Source organism: Torulaspora globosa, chromosome 6 (assembly GCF_014133895.1).
Source record: "Torulaspora globosa chromosome 6, complete sequence".
NCBI classification, from domain to species: domain Eukaryota; kingdom Fungi; phylum Ascomycota; class Saccharomycetes; order Saccharomycetales; family Saccharomycetaceae; genus Torulaspora; species Torulaspora globosa.
Window position 1 is genome coordinate 156,515 of NC_050732.1, and position 18,707 is coordinate 175,221.

General features: G+C 47.7%; 12 protein-coding genes across 12 annotated transcripts; 6 read left to right on the forward strand and 6 right to left on the reverse strand.

Moving 5' to 3' along the window:
- Nucleotides 1-170: 170 nt before the first annotated feature.
- On the reverse strand, nt 171-998 carry TDA4 (Tda4p; the record flags this gene model as incomplete). Its single annotated transcript, XM_037284529.1, has 1 exon — nt 171-998. The coding sequence occupies one exon, from the start codon at nt 996-998 to the stop codon at nt 171-173; it is 828 nt and encodes a 275-aa protein (XP_037140425.1).
- Nucleotides 999-1,368: 370 nt separating this feature from the next.
- ADO1 (adenosine kinase) lies at nt 1,369-2,397 on the forward strand (the record flags this gene model as incomplete). Its single annotated transcript, XM_037284530.1, has 1 exon — nt 1,369-2,397. One exon carries the CDS (start codon nt 1,369-1,371, stop codon nt 2,395-2,397), a length of 1,029 nt encoding a protein of 342 aa, XP_037140426.1.
- Nucleotides 2,398-2,579: 182 nt separating this feature from the next.
- ECM27 (Ecm27p) lies at nt 2,580-4,574 on the forward strand (the record flags this gene model as incomplete). Its single annotated transcript, XM_037284531.1, has 1 exon — nt 2,580-4,574. One exon carries the CDS (start codon nt 2,580-2,582, stop codon nt 4,572-4,574), a length of 1,995 nt encoding a protein of 664 aa, XP_037140427.1.
- A 313-nt stretch (nt 4,575-4,887) lies between these two features.
- Nucleotides 4,888-6,192, reverse strand: GPA2 (guanine nucleotide-binding protein subunit alpha; the record flags this gene model as incomplete). Its single annotated transcript, XM_037284532.1, has 1 exon — nt 4,888-6,192. The coding sequence occupies one exon, from the start codon at nt 6,190-6,192 to the stop codon at nt 4,888-4,890; it is 1,305 nt and encodes a 434-aa protein (XP_037140428.1).
- A 984-nt stretch (nt 6,193-7,176) lies between these two features.
- Nucleotides 7,177-7,761, forward strand: PAM17 (Pam17p; the record flags this gene model as incomplete). The annotated part of the gene is made up of 1 exon (XM_037284533.1): nt 7,177-7,761. The coding sequence occupies one exon, from the start codon at nt 7,177-7,179 to the stop codon at nt 7,759-7,761; it is 585 nt and encodes a 194-aa protein (XP_037140429.1).
- A 106-nt stretch (nt 7,762-7,867) lies between these two features.
- On the reverse strand, nt 7,868-8,257 carry SNA3 (Sna3p; the record flags this gene model as incomplete). Its single annotated transcript, XM_037284534.1, has 1 exon — nt 7,868-8,257. One exon carries the CDS (start codon nt 8,255-8,257, stop codon nt 7,868-7,870), a length of 390 nt encoding a protein of 129 aa, XP_037140430.1.
- A 221-nt stretch (nt 8,258-8,478) lies between these two features.
- On the forward strand, nt 8,479-10,221 carry DAS1 (SCF ubiquitin ligase complex subunit DAS1; the record flags this gene model as incomplete). Its single annotated transcript, XM_037284535.1, has 1 exon — nt 8,479-10,221. The coding sequence occupies one exon, from the start codon at nt 8,479-8,481 to the stop codon at nt 10,219-10,221; it is 1,743 nt and encodes a 580-aa protein (XP_037140431.1).
- An 88-nt stretch (nt 10,222-10,309) lies between these two features.
- OAF3 (Oaf3p) lies at nt 10,310-12,796 on the reverse strand (the record flags this gene model as incomplete). Its single annotated transcript, XM_037284536.1, has 1 exon — nt 10,310-12,796. The coding sequence occupies one exon, from the start codon at nt 12,794-12,796 to the stop codon at nt 10,310-10,312; it is 2,487 nt and encodes an 828-aa protein (XP_037140432.1).
- Nucleotides 12,797-13,007: 211 nt separating this feature from the next.
- On the forward strand, nt 13,008-14,447 carry LAS1 (rRNA-processing protein LAS1; the record flags this gene model as incomplete). Its single annotated transcript, XM_037284537.1, has 1 exon — nt 13,008-14,447. The coding sequence occupies one exon, from the start codon at nt 13,008-13,010 to the stop codon at nt 14,445-14,447; it is 1,440 nt and encodes a 479-aa protein (XP_037140433.1).
- A 709-nt stretch (nt 14,448-15,156) lies between these two features.
- RPA34 (DNA-directed RNA polymerase I subunit RPA34) lies at nt 15,157-15,762 on the forward strand (the record flags this gene model as incomplete). The annotated part of the gene is made up of 1 exon (XM_037284538.1): nt 15,157-15,762. One exon carries the CDS (start codon nt 15,157-15,159, stop codon nt 15,760-15,762), a length of 606 nt encoding a protein of 201 aa, XP_037140434.1.
- Nucleotides 15,763-15,785: 23 nt separating this feature from the next.
- On the reverse strand, nt 15,786-16,724 carry TFA2 (transcription factor TFIIE subunit TFA2; the record flags this gene model as incomplete). Its single annotated transcript, XM_037284539.1, has 1 exon — nt 15,786-16,724. One exon carries the CDS (start codon nt 16,722-16,724, stop codon nt 15,786-15,788), a length of 939 nt encoding a protein of 312 aa, XP_037140435.1.
- Nucleotides 16,725-17,510: 786 nt separating this feature from the next.
- SMT1 (Smt1p) lies at nt 17,511-18,635 on the reverse strand (the record flags this gene model as incomplete). Its single annotated transcript, XM_037284540.1, has 1 exon — nt 17,511-18,635. The coding sequence occupies one exon, from the start codon at nt 18,633-18,635 to the stop codon at nt 17,511-17,513; it is 1,125 nt and encodes a 374-aa protein (XP_037140436.1).
- Nucleotides 18,636-18,707: the final 72 nt, after the last annotated feature.

The window sequence follows — 18,707 nt, forward strand, 5'->3', positions numbered from 1 at the left end:
GACCTCTTGATGCGCTCAAAGCCCAGTATTTGCCGTCTTGTTGAAGCCAGTTCGAAGAACTCAGCTATATTGTTACCCGCAAACGGTGCTAATGCCTGGATGAGAAGGGCTAACTGAGATGGAACCGGCCTCAATGCGGTGAGATGGGCTCTCTATATGGCTACTTATGGCTACATTGACTTGGCGGCCCTCGAGGAACCGTTGGCCATCTTCTTGGCGAGTTTTAGCATCTTGTAGAACCAGAACAGGTTCAAGGTGTTCAGGATCATGTTCAATGCGCACAGAATGGCCGACTGAATGACGGGAAGCGCAGTTCTGACCTTCCACATCTGGAATGCGAGGATTGACACCCCTACGAAACCCCACAGGATGCGTACGGAGAAGAAAGTGACCAGCAGCAGCAGCCCGTTGAGCGCGTTCACCCACATCGGAACCACGGGCTTCGAGGCGCCCCGGGACAGCTGTGCTATGAACCAGTTGTTGTTGACAAACGGCGTGCTGGCCTCGAAGAGCAGGAACTTGGGAACCCACGCCTGGCAGAATGGCTTCAGGCTCAACATGAACACGTACAGCGAACTCGCTGCGTGTGCCAGAAACTCAAACCCGTACAGGTTGAAATGGCGGACGCAGACCAGCAAATCCCACAGAAAGTACCCGACGGCCAGCGCCGACGCCAGGCACACCAGCTCGTTGCGGTACGTCACCACGTTCAAGTCCATCGGCAAGAACAGCGTCGGAGCGATGGTGTAGAACGTCACCAGACATTGCACGCTCGAGACTGTGTGGATATCGAAGTCGATCCGCGTCTTAGCGTCCCTGATCGACCTGTATCTCTCGCGAAACACCAACCTGTTGAACCACGGCGCCACATACGCATACACAACCTGGTAGAACACCAGCGACCCTATAATTTCATGGCCATGCAAAAGATACAAGTTATCAGAGTTAGGGAACAGCGAAAACCGCAGGAACGGATCCTCCTTGAGCAGACCTATCATCGCCACGGGCACACCAGTCTCTCGACGGCAGAACAACCAGTTGGCTACCTTTGTCTACACTTTGTCCACTTTTTCATCCGTCCTACTACAGGCCTTCTTTGAAAGAACACACTGCGAGAAACACACAGACGGCAGCCACTGCAAGACAGCTCACCTCGGTCCGTGAGACGCCCACTGGCACTCGCGAAATGACTCTACTCGCTGCAGCGGGCAGCTTACTGGGCCTCCAGCTAAACGAAGATGGCAGTTGGGTGAGGTCACGTGACCTTTAAATTTTCACAGCCTAAGAGATTTGACGGTGAAGAGGTCGACCAGGTCGACGAAGAGCAGCGATTGCCAGCCATTGAGAGGTCCAATACGCTGTTTTAAGATGTCTGGAGTGTCGCCTCAGTTGGTTTGTTTGGGTAACCCGTTGTTGGATTACCAGGCCACCGTTTCTCCCGAATATTTGAAGAAATATGGATTGAAGGCCGATGATGCGATCTTGGTCGACGCTAAATCCGGCGATCCAAAGATGGCGATCTTCGAGGAGATGTTGGGGTTCGACGATGTGAAGTTTGTTGCGGGCGGTGCTGCTCAGAACACCGCCAGAGGCGCGGCGTACGTCCTGGGCCGCAACCAGGTCGGCTACTTTGGGTCCGTTGGCGAGGACAAGTATTCTGAGAGATTGCTGCAGGAGAACAACGCCGCAGGCGTGGTTTCTCTGTATCAGTTCCAGAAGGAGATCGGCACTGGCAAATGTGCTGCGATGATCAACGGCCACTACAGGTCGATGGTGACCGACCTGGGTGCTGCGAACCATTTCACGCCAGACCACCTGGATAGGCACTGGGACGTCGTCGAGAAGGCCAAGCTCTTCTACGTCGGGGGTTTCCACTTGACCGTGTCTCCAGAGGCCATTTTGAAGTTGAGCAAGCATGCTCAGGAGACAGGCAAGCCTTTTGTGTTGAATTTGAGCGCTCCGTTCATCCCGCAATTCTTCAAGGGCCCATTGGAGCAGGTGTTGCCATACACCACTTATGTGATCGGTAACGAGTCCGAGGCAGCATCGTACGCCGAGTCGTTCGGGCTGCCCGCCGACCAGAGAGACTTGGTTTCGATCGCCAAGCACATCGTCGGTGACTCCAAGGACAGGACCGTCGTTTTCACCCAGGGTCTCGACCCTACCGTCGTTTACTCTGCGCAGGGTGCCAAGAGCTACCCGGTGAGACCTTTGGAGAGCAGCAAGATTGTTGACACGAACGGGGCCGGAGATGCGTTTGCCGGCGGCTTCATGGCTGCGTTGACCCAGGGCAAACCGCTTGAAACTGCCATTGACATGGGCCAATGGCTGGCTGCTTTGTCCATCCAAGAGGTCGGGCCTTCGTACCCAAAGAGCAAGCTTGAGTACCAAGCTTAGTGATACAGGTTTGAGATTTATTCACCTTCTTATTTAGAATTTATTCCTATATTCAAGATTTATACTTACTTCTTCAATCATGTGTGCTCTAGCTTATAGCTAGCTTATAGTGGCCCAACCTTATGATATCTTGCAGTGATCGGGAACAGAACGACAGGTGAGCGCAGTTGGAAAGCAGATAGATGATGGAATGGGCCATCAAACTATCTCATCCGCATCTTCTGTACTCTGAAACGTCACTCTCACTGGGATTCGCTCTCGCAAGCACTTTCCATGTTGTTCTTTGCTTTGTTCTGCTAGGTTTAGCTGCATCTGAATACCTGTGTCCCAATGTCGCAAAGCTGGCAGAGATCACTGGCCATGGAAATGGGCCATTGATGGCGGTGCTTCTTGCCTGGTGCAATTGCTCCCCCGATCTGTTTTCAAACTTCATGAGCTGGACTTCCACTAGTACTCCCTCTAGCGGTGTTGCGCTATCGGTCGGTGAAGTTTTGGGGGCTTGTGGGATTATACTGTGTGTCGTGGAGGGTTCCATATTTGTTATAATGTCCTCTGCACAGCTTGAGCTCTCCAGCGGCCAGAAATTGAATGTACTAAGAGATCTGGCGTTTACGCTAGTGGCAATATTGCTTCTATTGTATCTGAGTATCCGGCAGAAGATATCGGCGTTGGATTGCCTGGTAATGCTAACAATCTACGTATCGTACCTGTTCGCTAAATTCAAATGGAGGATAGGTGAGGGCCAGGAGACAGAATTTGACAATGGGGATGAGAACTATCGAGGCCAGGAATTGGATGGAGCCAATCTGCCGAGCAGAATCAAGCCGAGCTTAATCTCAGCGATGGAAATAAACGACATATTATCTATGCTGCAGAGCTCAAGGACCGCCTCCACCAGGTCGCAGGGAGAATTAATGACTTTAAATGCGGAGGACAATGCCTTCACCGTTTTGGAGGAAGCCAGGCCTTCGACCGAACCGCTGAGACAATCTGATGTCAGTGAATTTCAAGAATTGCCAAGAAGTTCTCCAGCGGCCTTTGGTCCCTACTTCGATAATCCTGAGCAGCAAGACGGGGAGATGCTCATTGAAATACCATTAGTGAAAAGAAGAGGGGGAATACAGAAATGGAAGAGAGGTTTTTTTAAGCTGTTCGTTCCACACCTTTTAAACTTTCGGCAGAAATCCGCGATTGATGCCATCTTATCAGTGTGCACCGCACCGTTTGCTACGTTATTGCGCCTAGCTTGTCCCCAAACTACCAACATCTTAGAAGTTGACAACAACACTGGGAAATATACTGCTACAAACGTAGACATAACTTTGCTGTTCGTGCAATCGATATTTTGTCCGGTTTTCTCATTTGCTGTCATTTCCTGTATAATGGCCAAAGGTATGTCATTCATGCTATGGATTTTGTCATTTCTCGCAGCTGCTTGCCTATTTTTTCTGGCGCTAATATTCTACAGATCCTTGTTGTCCTTTAACAGGTTTTCGCTGTTGCAACCATCATGGAATGTAGCTTCTGATTCAGACGAGCTTGGCGATGAAAGAAGGATGGTTGAGAAGCTAGGCAATGTGATTAGCATGATTTTCCTTTCGTTTGGGATAGTCAATGCCACCCTTTGCATATCACTGATCGCCAACTCTTTGATCGAGCTCCTAGAGATATATCAGCGCATCACGAAGGCCTCTCAGGCAATTCTGGGATTGACACTTTTCGCCTGGGGGAATTCTGTTGGCGATCTCATTTCCAACATTGCTATGTGCAGACTTTACCGCAAGAAACCTCAGGCTGTGGGGCAAAACGTTGGTAAAATCGCCACCAAGTTCTTCCTCATATCATGCACTTCCTGTATTGGTGGAGTGTTACTCAATTCCATGGGTGGCATTGGCCTAAGCGGTCTTATATCCATGACATTCGTTCACCAAAGCTCTAATAAATGGTTATTTCTGAGGGCAGTTGACTTACACGATGGTGAACACTCCCATAACTATAAGCTGATAATATCTTGCGCAGCTATTATTCTTCAAACTATTCTATTGGCAATTTTCTTCGGAGCTTCTGGACGATTACACAATTACGTTAGAGGTAAGATGCGAATAGCGGGGCTATGTATGTGCAGCATTTGGGCGATAGCCACAACCTGTAATGTTTTGTTGGAGATATTGCAATGACGGGCAGCAATAGTTGGGCCCAATAAGCCCAGTTGTCCGTCCGACCAGCGGGTAATGACGTTGTTTACAGAGTAGGTCAATGACACGATGACAAGCGCACATGCATGGAATCAACTAGAATGGTGTGCACCTTAGTATTGTTGTCGTGTGAATCATAACTTGGGCAAATTGTTAAAGTATTATCATTTTCCTCGAAATGTGGACTTCAAGTGCTAAACAATAAACATAACAAATTAGTTTAATTTCAGATTATATATAGTTTAACGTTTTGTTCGTTGCGAGCAGCGAACACTCTCATCAGCATCATTCATTCTCATAATACACCAGAGTCTTTCAAAGTGTTCTCTAGTAAAGTCTCTTTTATCGCGGCGAATACCAGCTTAATATTTGACGTATCCGTAGCCTGTGTGACATGAGGATATATGTTTAAGTTGGCTCTATTCAGCCGCACAAATCTCCATAAGATATACTTGGCTGCTTTGTTTATATCCTGTCCTCCCGTATAGTCCGGGAAGTAGTTCTCCAAAGGTACCTTCTGGATTTTCTCAGCGAAAAGATCGATTTTGTTCAAGAACAGGACAACAGATGTGCGAGCGAACCACCTGCTATTCACGACATTGTCATAAAGCACCAACGACTCCTGAAATCTATTTTGATCCTGATCCTCAAGCAACAATTGATCATATTCGGACAATGAGACGCAAAATATGATCAAGGTGACATTATCAAAGCAGTGAATCCACTTTTTGCGCTCAGACCGTTGTCCACCAACATCGTATATATGTAGCTTCAAGTTTGATCCCAAGTCGAATACGCTATCAAATAAACCGGACGTCTTCTGTCTGGAACGTAAAATGTCTTGCTCATTAGGAATGTAGTCCGACCTCGCTATTCTAGTCAGATTTTCAAGGTAGTAGCTAGCAGAATCCATAAGATAAAATTCAGAGCGATGTTTCCCTTCTATCAGTTGCTGCGTTGAGGGCAAATTCCACAACTTTCTAAGAGTATCAGCGAGCTCTGCGGGGAACTGTACCAGGTTAGAGAGCGATTGATCACTTTCACTTTCAGACGGTTCTTTCTCTACCGGCTGAGATATTGCACCGTTCTCAGAATTCTTTACCGTTGCATTTTCACCATCGGTCTTTCTGTCATCGTTTGCATCAAAGCGATAAAAGCCCTGCAAATCCTTCTCCGTTATTCCAGAGTCACTCTCCAATGACACTTCAAATTTTGTTCTCGCCTCTATTAGCTCTTTACCTATATCCAGAAGGTTTCTGAACACCACGGATCTGTATTCTAACAGTTCGTCCTGCGTGAAACCGTTCTGATGCAGGATCTTGAGTTGCTGTATAATCGTCGACTTACCACTTTCCCCGGCGCCAAGTAACAGTACCTTCACTTCTTCGTCCTTCTTGGACCTCTCGGAGCTGTTTGTTGCACTTACATCCGCCGGACAAGCGTGGTCGCCCTTCTCTACACGCGTATCGTTAGAGTCGCTGGATGTGGGGTTATTTGATGGCCTGCCTTGCCCGCTGAGGACATTCTCTCGTCCCCCGTCTCTCTGCCGCGAAACAGCAGGCTCTGTTACCTCTGTATTCTTCGAACCGCAAATACCCATATCCTGTCCGGATTAGTCCTTTGCGACCTTTTTTCGGTTCTGTCTCTGACTGTATACTCAATACCAACCAAGGAGGTTCAGTGACGATGAAATGCTTCTGCAGACTCCCTTTTATCAAGCTCGCTCATCCACTTCGCCACTGCAAGAATGCTCCCGTTAGAATTTTCGAACCCTTTCAATAGCCCGCTGAGGGATTCCAAAGCCTGCGGACATTTCAAATCAAGCTTTCTAAGATGTCGCCACATTAAGAACATTCTGGCGTGCTTCTGCTCTTGCTCCCTGACGGCTGACGCCCTGAACCGTTTCCTCATTGGGAAAAGCCGTCAGACTAGGTCGGCTGGAGTGCTGGGTCACGTGACACCAATTATCACCAACTAACGACACGAGTCTCATCGAGACCACTGGCCCATAGTATCGCTTACGGCTTTCTAGCAGACCAATTTTCGGTCTAGATCGCCTCTGTAGCTCCAATTCTGTCCTCGCTCCACTCAAGAAGATAGCCGCCGAAGGCGCCGCGCCCTTCACTGCCGCGACCTCTTATTGCCTTCCACCTCGCCTGGAGCACTCCGTTTCTGCTGACGACCATTACCAGCATTGTCCAATGGTTTTAAGGTAGGCAGCGGCTCTAGTGGTAGACTTCTTTGGTAGAATTCGTCATCTGCTTCTCTTTGCCGCCGTTGTGCCTCCTGCTCCTCCAGCAGTGTGCCAGCAGACAGGGAGCTTTTCTCGCGGTGCCAATCCTCGTAAACGTCTCCCATACCGTCCATGGCGCGAGCCTCTTGTCACTGAGACGCCTCTTGAAGTGGTTACTAGATGTCGTCCCGAGAATGCCGCCTTATATAGGCGCCCTGTCTTCTTGTTACCCGGACTGAACCAGAATCCGGCACAGTATATGCCAAGGCTCTTAGAGAGATATAATACTGAAATGACGGGTGATGAAGGAAAGAAGGGGCGTCTCAGGTCTTCAGGTTACTATCACAGGCGATGTTATCTGTAGCTGCTCAATTTGCGTGTCGCAGGAGTTTGATGCCCGGCTTGGGCGTGAATACGAGGTCCGTAAGTCTCGGGGTGAGATCGTTGAGCAATAACGCCGACAAAGGCATCGAGGGAAACAGCGACCTGACATGGATTGATTTTTTCAAGATGCGCAGACAGCAACGTCGTATCAACGTGGGTTCTTCCGTCTTCACTGCGTTCCTCGGCTGTAACGCCTCCTGGGCATACCTGTCAACGATGCAGATCGACCCAACGCAGACTTTGCTCGGGTTCGACCCACTTATGGTGATCACTGCAGGCATTGCGGCGTCAGGAGCTCTCGGATACCTGCTCGGCCCGCTCGTTGGCTCACAGATCTTCCAGATGCTGAACAGAAGGAGACTGCCAGGCTTCGACATCAAGAACAAGGAGTTCCTCAAGAAAGTGATCGAAAATCGTGTCGATGCGTCCTCACAGAGTTTCAGCAACCCTGTGCCAGACTATTACGGCGAAAAGATAGGCTCTATCGGCGAGTACAGACAGTGGCTGAGGGACTGTCACGCATACAGAAGGAAGGCCAAGGAGTTCCTCTGAGGCCCGCGATAAAACCAGACCATTCTAATATTCCCTATCATGTCTTCCCTTATAGTATGTATGTATGATCTGAGATCTATATATGAACGTAGCAGTCGCGATGAGCCTATTTTTGAACCTTGTTGTCGGTGGCAGCCACGGGAGCTGTCACTACGTCATCGTACTCAGGTAAGTCGTGGCTCTGGCTGTTGGCCTCCAGATCCACGTTGAAGTCCCCGTTACTAGGACCAGTAGCTTCCTCTTGGCCATCGTGCGATGGCACCAGAGCAAAATCTCTGTTCCTTTCTTCGCTTGTCTCGACGACCACAAAGGCTGCATGGGCAATTGCTGGAATAACAAACGTTATGAAAAGCAGCAAGTTCAACAAAAAGTCTCTACTGAAGAAGCCTTTTCTAATCAGCACTGGTACAGGAGGCACAAAAACCGACAGCACCAGCAACCAAATGTCGTTTCGGTTCACAGTTAGCTTGCTTTTAATATCGTTCACACCACTCATGACTCAATGGTACCACAGGCCTCTGAATGGCTACTTGGATCACCTCTGGTAGTCTCTTTAAGTAGTGAAGTAACTGAAGGGGCTTAGTGAAACTGTATAAACCCCGAGAGCCGTCGCTTCCTACGTCAAACCTTTAAATATAGCGAAGGTTAAGGCTTCGCTAACACAAGTCATCGAAGTAAGGTATTGAAGTCGCAAATGGCCGCTGGTTCCCGACAGTGATGCTATTGGAATGCGATCGGCCTGCATTTCCTCTGAGGCGATTACCTGATGAACTTGTGCTAGAAGTTTTCTCGCATTTGGCGCAGCCAGACCGGTTGAAAATGTGTACTTTGAGTCGGCGATTCAATCGGATTGCAACCAAGTTGCTGTACCGTCGGATCTACCTCAACGATTCAAATGTTGTCCGGAGTGATTACATGAATGTGGCGGTCAATTGGACTTTGCTTAGTATACCGTCGTTTTTGAACGAGGAAGACTCACGGAAGATTGCGAATATGAAATTGAGAAAGCTCATTCACTCGCTTAGTGTGAATCCGAGAAATCTGCGGTCTGTCCAATGGATCAGGATTAACTGGGATCTGGACGCGAGATTGCAAAAGACTATCCTTTCGATTCTTTGCTCCAGAGGCACTTCGCTGCAGAGGTTAGAGAATGTCACTGATCCAGCGTGCAACGAGATCATTGCCAATGGCGCGGTTTCCATGAGTAGAGTAATCAGCCTCGATATGGCTCCGCCAAATCCCCTTCCGGAGATCCCAGTCCCGGAGGAGTACATTCCGAGCCTTCAGAAGTATCTCAACGCTAGAATCTCTTCGTCCCTATCACACCTCACGCTTTTTATCGATCCGGCGAAGCTTTTCAATTACATTCATCCTTTGAAGCAGAAGCTTCAAATAATAGACTTGAAGTTACACTGGCGGAGAGAATTCTTCGATCGCAAATATTTCATCAAGCGAGTCAGAGAGCCTGCATTGAAGAAGATGTCGGACATTTTCGATGTGAGAACCTTGAAAACTTTGACCATAATATCGTGGAACGAATCTCTGATAGCGAGGGAAATCCAGATGATAATGGAGTTCAAAGAATTTGTTAACCTTGAGGATCTATCATTGATTTCGATAAAGCAGAATTTCGATGTACTGGTTACATTATTTTACAATCTGCCGAAACTTAAGCGGCTCAAGATGGACTTTTTAGAGGACTCTCTACCAGAGACGAAAAACTCTGAGATCTTCCTGACCATCTTGAAAGTTTGCAACAATTTGCAGTTCATTGACATGAGGTATGAGGAGATGGACCCCCAGATAATAGCACTTGAGGAAACCAAATTCCAGCTGCATCAGGAGTGTTATTGCAGTTCCTGTGTACATGTCTTCGAGAATATTCTCAAAAAAAAGCTCTTTCTATTTCCAGACGATTATTACCTCACTGATATTCATGACATTGCTGCAAAAGACATCTTCAAGATGATGAAATTTCTATCACTTTTACCCTATTCGAAAGCCTGTGATTGCTATCCTAGCGTGAGAACCCAACCGATGAATTTGGATGAATTTGTTTCGCGAATGAACAAGAATCTACTCTTTTACCGCCAGACCCGGGGACAGTTAGTTGCGCCAGCTGGACGGAGATCAGATACTGAGGTATCGGATCTTGGACGTTTGGCCTTGAGTTTACCTCATGCCCCGCTGACAAGACAAGATGTAATAGACTGCTACCATGCACTCATTCACCATTATAGAGCAACTTATGTGGCGTTTTTGAAAGGATTTCCTAAACTTCGCTTCTTAATGTTGAATGATATTCCAACAGTGGTTGTGGAAGAACATAAAGAGCGAATCTTTCAGCCAATATTCTATCACGAAAATTACCAAACAAATCTCACTGGGTGGTCGAAATCGTGGAAGAGGCACAAAGGTAGTAATGGAGACACGGTGACAAGAAAAGCGACAGTTTTTTGACAAGTTTGATATGCTTTTACATAAGGATATATATATACATACGGTCGAGAAGAATATCCCTTATACGCGCCTATATTCTAGAAATACTCTAGAAATACGATATGAAGTCCAAAGGCTCGAACATTTCCTGAATAAGCTCATAATTCGCCAACTCTAGGTCAGTGCTAGTTGTGGGCGAATAATTTGAACCATTGGATTGAATTTCAGAATTTGGCATTGCAAGTGAAATTGGCACCCAATGGTTTTGCAAGGCATGCACGTTTAGTTCATTATTTGCGTCTTCTGCAGTGTCTGCTAAACGCTGGCTGGCGCGATCGTAAAAAGAAGCGAATATATTGAATGAATTAGCGTAACGATCCAGAAGAAATGCTTGCAACTTATCGGTTTGCAAGTCAAGTTTAAAATCACCGCTGAGTTTCCCAATGGGATAGATATCATCGTTCCACGTCTTTACCACATCATGTCCAGTTGCATCGGGCAATTTTCGCAGCGCCTCTTGAAGATCAACCAGTAGTGGAATTCTTCGTACTATATCTACGTCATCTGTTTTCTTTCCACTTCTAACTTTTTCTAGATCATGCAAAAGGAACCGAAGGATGATTTGCCAGGGTTCCTTATCTGCTGGTCTGTTCAGTATTTTATAGCTTATCTTCGCAGTGAACATCTTCTTAAAACAACGGTAATAATCAAAACCAAATTCATTGAAGTACAATGAAGAAACACCAAAGAGAAACTTCACCATGATGTTCCTTTCCACAGAATCAGCAATCGAAAAGCGGTTCATGCGGAGAATCATAGCAGGAATTAAGATGCATAATCTATTGGCAACGATACCGACAATTTTGTTAGTGTAAAACTTTGTGAATGGTTCTAGTCTCCGATCCGTTTCATCGCAATAGCTGTGGAATACGCCAGCGAGATGAACGATCTGGTTCCACACATCCTGGGCGGTCTCGTGAAAATTGGGTACGTCAGTCTGATACTCGTAGTGAACCATTTTGGCATGTGAGAACGTAAGCTTACAAAGACCCAGCATGAGTTCATACTCCAGATTCAGCTGTTCATCGCGCTTGTCTTTTAGACTGTTAAATAATTCTAATGCATGGTCAATTTCGTAATCCACTGCCTTGCGGTCAACCTTTCCAGGGAAATCATTCAAAAGATTGTTGATGCGTAGTACAGTAGAATCCAACGTAACAACTTTTTGATGCCAAAGAGCATTCGGATCAGTTTCAGCGTATTCAAAGGATTTCTCAATGAAGCACTCCTGTCCGTTGATCAGGCACATCTTTCTGTCCCAATAGAGCACATAGCACCAAATCATTCTCAGGACTCTTTCGTAGTCATCTCGACTCATGATTGCTGGCGAAGGTCTACATTGTGGATCAAGCTTGAAAAAGTAATCATCCGGTGTGAGTAGTGAAAGCCAAGAGATTCCCATCTCTTTACAGCTTGCAATGATCGTGCCCAGTAGAATCTGGCCATGCTGCATGACTTCCCCATCACCATCTTCGGGGGCACACCAGTGATAGACTCGCAGAAGGATGAGACACTGCAGTTGCATCAAGGTACACTTCCTGAGCGACCTCATTTCGAACAGAAAGTGGTTCACGATTGCAATGTACTTGTCAGTATTCAAATGCTGTATTGGCGACTGAAGCTTAGAAGAGAACTTCGAAAAATTAATCGACAGCTGACAGACCTTAGTTATCAGAAGTGTGAGACAGTAGACGATATGATCGAAGCTCTTGACCGAGATTTTTTTGGTCCTCTCCCAGTTATCATAAAACTCAGCTATCTCATGCTTAAGAAGCTCCATGTGGAAAATAGGCACAATGCTTAAAAGGTAGCTTTCGAAGAACGGCAGGATGCTCTCATAGAGTATCGACCTTGGGGGCAAGTTTTCAGTGATGAATTTTTCGCTTTCGTCAAACTTGGATGCATCGTTCTTTCTATGTCTACCAAACTTATCAAACAGAGATCTGTGAATCAACTGATGGCGCTTGAAAGACCCCTCTGAGGATAGAGGATCCCCATCCGAGTCGAAGATCGACAACGGAGCGAAGGATTGCGGCAAACCCGGATTCGAGCTGGCATGCTGTCTGCTTCCATGTATTCGATTAACGGTCATATCAATGGCAAGCATTCGAAATGTAATTAAAGATTTCAAATAAGGATCCCGGTGTTCAATCGCAATATCTGACAGCAGGGAAAACATCGTCATAGCTGACCTCTTAACCTCGATAAAGCGACCATTAGGAACAATGTTAATGTGCTCCGGTGTGTTGTCCTGCGTGGAATGAAAATTCACAGCATTGGGACTCGAATCACTCGAAGTGCCTTGCCTACTGGATGATAATTTCTTGTCGATTCTGGCATCGATTAAAATCCTTCCTTTTCCCGCCCTCAGCTCCTTTGTATACCTGCAGGTGTCTTGATTCCCAAGTCTTATACAGTTGCTGCAAGGCTGCTGCCTGTCGCATTTGCTCTTCCGTCTTCTGCAGTTGGAGCAAACCACTGTCAAACGATTACGCTTTCTCACAGACGGCTGACCACTATCCGCCTTACCTTGCATCAAGATTCAAACTTCATCTAAGGACAACACAGACTGATTAGCTCCAGGATACTAGGTAGCTTCAAATATGCTATATCTCTTTTGCTGAAGTCTTTCTACGTCATAGGAAGTTTGCCTTTCCTCAGCGATCATAATAAAAAATTACACCTTAGGTAGTGCTAATTAAGAAGCTCATCGCATCAATTGTTGCAGAGAAAGCCATCGGATTGACATGGTCCACCCGAGAATAGTACCATGGCCTGATTCAGAAGAGTTGGTCGAGCTGAAAGAATGGTTTTACGCGGAGAAGTTTAGTGGAAGAGCGAGCGACATGGATATGCGCACCAGGGCGATCCAGCGAGTCAAATGTTACCAAAGCAAAGGATCGCAGTACCTTCCGCATGTAATTGATTCAACGGCCCAGATTACCAGTGCAGTTTTGTTGGACGAGGAGAGACTGGCGAGAGGAAAAGACAGTATGTTTGCAGTACGTTTGAGCTATGCGATGGCATTGATCCGGTTCGTAAATGGACTGCTAGATCCGACACAGCAGTCGCAATTTGCCATACCGCTGCACACGTTGGCGCAGAGAGTCGGGCTATCCTCGTGGTTTGTCGATTTGAGACATTGGGGGACCCACGAGCGCGAACTTCCGAGCATAGATATGCTTCGCATGGCTGCTAGGGAAGCCCTGGAGTGGCTATGGGAGCACTACTGGAATGACGACGAGCTGCAGGAGGACGAAAATAGTGCCAATGAGGAAGAATCGGAAGAAAACGAGGGATTCATCGCCGAGATAAAGCGACTGGTCCAGGCAGGAGCAGCCCTCGAGGAAGCGCTCATCGAGCACAGGTGGGTATGGGAAGACGGCAACAAGAACCTGATCAGCAGCACGAATTTCGCTGTGGAAGACGGCAAGACAACCAACCATAGGACACAGAGCACGTCTCCGCACCAGCGCATACATGGTTACGTCGGCGACTGTCGAGAGCACTGGAGGCGAAGCACCGAAAGGAAGCAATTTGTCGAAATAGCATTCGAGAAGGGACGTCCAATTCTCTTCGAACTTTTCATGGCTAAGTTGGCTGGGTTCGATTTGGAGGTGCTGCAATGGGTAGCGCAGTCGTATCGAGAACAGACTGCAGGCGGAAAGTCCACGCTGCTTAGACGGAAATATGCAAGCTGGACCGAGCTCAAGAGGAAGTACCTGAGGGGCTACGTGTCGAACCTTAACCTGCACAACTTAGCCGCGAACTGGAGCCAGTGGGAGGCTGTGATCAACGAGCATTCCTCGTTCCTCACACTCTGGATATGCGCATCGCTACTCAAGAGGCTGCAAGACCATAAATGCCAGGCAATTAGCAGAAAGAAGAGAAGGAAAAGGAAACAAACGGACAGTTTTATCGAACTAGAGTCGAGAATCACCGCTCTGGTCGAACGTCTCTCGAAAAGGTTCAGTAGCTCAGACGCCAAGCTCTACGATCTGCCGCCGTCAGAACATACTACCAACACTGCAAGCACTCAGCCTTCGATGGCAGGCGCCAGCGATATTCTGAGCGATTTGGCCGGTCTTCGACAAAGACTGGAGAAGCCCAGCACCTCCCGGGCACACGAGATCAAGTTGTGGGACCCGCACCCGAACTGGGAGCCCCGGCCGTTCGGCATACTATAGGCATCTACGTAGCATGAAGATTAACTTTCACTCAGACATCCTAGGAAGGTCTCGTAAGAGCGGTCACTGAAGAGTACTAACGATGGGTTCGTAGGCGTACTCCTACCGTGGAAACTGCGAATGTAAGGTCTAAATTTTCATCGTCGTGAAATGTTAACTTCAAAAGAGCGATCTTCCTCGCTCGGGAAACAGTAAAGATCGACATTGAAGGATGGCTCAGCAATTAAAGTCGTATATTGTAAAATATACTGGCAAGAAAAGTTCCTTAACGCGTCTTCCCGAAGGAAAAACGCCGAAACATGGTACAAACCCTTGTCGTCATGGTCGAATCGGACTGGGAAAGAAGTAATACCGTTTTCATCAAAGCCAAACCTTCATATCAATCGATAATCTTTCCTCGAGCATACTCAACCTTGAATATCGGAATGATCAATCATTGTTAGCTGGTTAAGTTCTTGTCGGATCTAGGAAAGAACATGTCTCAGATCATCAAAGCTGCCTCCTTTTATACGTTTCGCAGTCAAAAATTTTTCGCCTTCCACAGAAGCTATTAGGGCTCACCGTTAAAAGATTAGTGCGTCGTACATCGTGCCATGAAAATTTGTCAAATTGATGCTTGAAGAGAGCTCATCGCATCCAATCTGGAGATTAAACAGAAGGAATTGCGGGCCTGGAAGGGGATTGGTGGCCGATTGAGGTGTGATACAGTATGAGCAGGCTATCGAAGGAGTATGTGTCCACTTCCGAGGAGGAAAACGAGGGAGCTACGGTGGAGTTTGCGCCTCCAGCAGGATACGTGAGATGTAAGCATTTGAAGAAGTTCCACAAGAAAAAGTCTGACGAGCAGCTGTGGCTGATAAAAGTGCCCAGTTCGCTGGATATATCGAAGTTGAAGAAGCTGCCTATAGATTTTAGTGGGAAGGAAAACGGGGAAGCGGCGATAACGAGCGAGGGCAAAAGTTATACCGTCAACATGGACGTTACACAGCGGGAGGAGCAGGATAGCAGTAATTTAACGCTGCTGGTCCCGGACGAGAGCCGAGATAGTCTGCGTGTCGGGGGCGATAAGAGCAAATCGTGGGGGTTCGATAGGGTCTTCAGCGTGAGCGAGGCAGCGGCGGTTCCAAGGATCGAGTACGAAGAGCTGAGAGTGCCACGCTCGGACGTGGTGAAGGTGGAGGGCTTACAGGTGAGACATTTTGCCTCAGGGTACGACGAGAAGGAGAAGAGCAAGAAACGCGGAGCGACGGATTCTTCGGCAGCACCATCGAAGAAGCACAAAAAGAAGGACAAGAAGAAATCCAAGATAAAATAAGCGTATAGAGACGTACGTATATCCTATGCCTTGTGCGAGTAATCCTTCAGGATACCAGCCATATGTATGTTAGTAATCTTACCCCTTCTCTGCTTCTTCTTCTTGACCTCGACCCTTGTGGTCTGTCTCTTGATGGTAGCAGGATCAACGCTGGCAGGTTTCAAACCGAGATCTTGCAGTTTGCGGGGCAGCTCCGCGAACTGAGGCAGCTGGACGTTCTCCCACATTTTGACGAAATCTTCACCAATACGATTCAGCTCGCCGCCGTTGTTGTACCACACGTATCTGGGCGTCTTGTCCTTCTTCGTTCTCAGCACTAGGATCTTGCTCTCCTCCTCCAGTTCATTTATCGTCTCGTCACACTGCGGCCAACCATCCTTCAGCTCCTTACAGGATATTCCCTTGAACGTCACCTGGGATCGAAGCAGATTGAGCAACTCCTGCGCCGAGTGAACATCGTACGTCGACATATACTTGAAAGTGCCTTTCTTTGGATCATGCTGTATCTTGTCTAGTTTCTTCAACAGCTCTAACACCTTGTCGTCCTTCTTCATCGAAAGGTAATCCATCAACTCATTGACCAGCACCGGCTTCCCTTTCTTCTGGATGTACTCCGTCGCCCACAACAGCTTGGAAGAGTCGTGACTCTTGGATATATCAGTCTGATTTGCCTGCAATGCCGCAGCTGCAAGAGACCCCGGTCTCACTTTTTTCGATGGCGATTCCTCCTCCTCCTCCTCGTCGTCCTCATTCTCTTTATCCTTGCTCAACGTGGGCTGCACTGCTTTCCCGTCAATATTTGCTTCCTCTCGTTGTAGGGCCGATCTCTTCTTGGGACTACTCCGGCTAACACTGCCATTACTAGATGTAATGCTGCTCTTTGTCGGCAGAACGGGTGCCGATTTCACCTTACTCTTAAACGCATTCAAATTGGCCAGCAACGGATCGCTATTCTTGTTCATGACAAGCTAAGAGCCTCAGCTTGTAGCGATACTTTCAATCAAAGTGGAAGTGATTGTGCTATTACGTATGAATTTCGCCCCCGGTATATGAAATTTTTCAGCATCGCACTACGATCCAGACAAGAAGAGGTTATAAAGAAGGGAAAGATAGCCTCCTATGCCCTCAATGATCGCATATTCGAGGCAAATCGATGTGTTTAACCTCCCTTGCTCTTTTCCGCGTCGATTGAGGCCTCCAGCTCCCGATTGGACGCCACGAACAACGAGAGGTTGTAGACTGCTCGTTAGGCCCAGAGTCGCTGGGGATTGAAGCAAACGGTAGGTCAACTAGGTGCTCATGGCTTGATCGCAGCGTTCATCGAACCCTGAAGAGCCGTTTGATTCAACTAATATAGCGGGTAACCAATTCTTTCGCCTTGCGTATTTAAACAAAGTAAAAAATTTACAGCTTCTTGCTTGCTGATCGTTACTATTCCTTCATAACCATCATGCAAATGACTTTCCTTGAAGTCTGTCTAGAGACCCGGCGGTGCAATTGTGCATACTTAGTTATATACGATGAATACCAACACTCTGGGTCTCGCTAGCGGCATGTACTTCGCCATTTTCTCGTGAAATGGTGAACACTTAGTCATAGAGCAATATCTCGGTCGCGGACCAGGTCCCAGTGATCTGGGAAAGCTATTGAGATCGATCCAGCTTTAAAACCATCGCTGTTAGAGGTTGCTTCCGGGAAACCGGTTAAGCGATCCATGAAACGGTGATGACCTGAGGTTTGGAACATTTTTAAATGAACTTTACCGACATGTGGGACTTGACTTCTTGCTCTTCGTCGTGGATCGTGGCAAGGATACTTGCCAGACTATGTCGCAGTCGTTCTAGCTGCTTCTTGCCCTCGCATGCGCTGTGCAGTTCCTGTACGGTCAGGTCAAGCGATCTTATAAAACGGTACTGGTAGATCGAGAGCCCTGTCGTGATCTCCGGGCTCTCTGACGCCACTTTGTTTTCGATACTTAGCTTCACCAGCCTGACCATCCCTTTCCTTATCTTGCGTTCGCTCGACTCGTAGGGGGAAAGCATTCGTAACGTCTTGATGAAGAGCTGCTGATTTCTGCTCAGTGCGGGCTCAGCGTCATCGGCCAAGTTTTGAGGCAGCATGTGCGCCTTTGCGAACAGTGACTGATAGAGAACTACCAGGTCCTTCGTTGTCCAGTGCCGGACCCTATCGACCTGCTGCTTCACCGCCAGCGCAAAATCGGCACCAACGTCGATCTTCCTCGCAACACATCGCCACAGCAGTCTCTGGGTGATAATATGAAGCCTATGGTAGTCTCGGAACCAGACCTCTTCGAACGCCTGTGGGATGTCCGAGTTCCCACTGCGGAAATATAGCAGCAACGATAAATCTCGCCGCTGGTTCTCGCTGAACAAGGAGATATTATCCCACACTCTGCTCCATTCCGCAAAACCCTTGGCTAGCACTATCTTGGCGATCTGGCCCGCACCAGTAAGCTTATTTGTGTACTGCAACAGCATCAATTCGTCGTAAAGGCTCTCAGACACGTTATTCGACTCAACACGCTGCCTGGTTCCTTCCCGATCTGTCGCTTCTATCGACGACTCCACTATTTTCTTCAATTGCGAGAACAGGATATCGTAATGGACTTCTACATGCCTCTTGCGGGGCTCCACTTCCGGCAATGTGCTGTTCAAAATCTTCAAAATCCGCTCAACATGCTTTGCTTCCTCTTCAGGGTCTCCTTTCACGTCTTCACCACCATTGCTCCTATCAATTAACGACGATATTGCCGGTTTGGAACCTCTTGCCAGGAATCGGATCGTCGATTGCAGCTCGTCACTCTCAGCCCTCTTCAGCAGTTGGCACGACAGCCTCGAGAAAGCTCTCCTCATGTTCTTTCCGCTTATATTTCTCCCCGGTAGCGATGAGATGGTAAGATAGCTACAAGGTCCTGCTGCTTATAA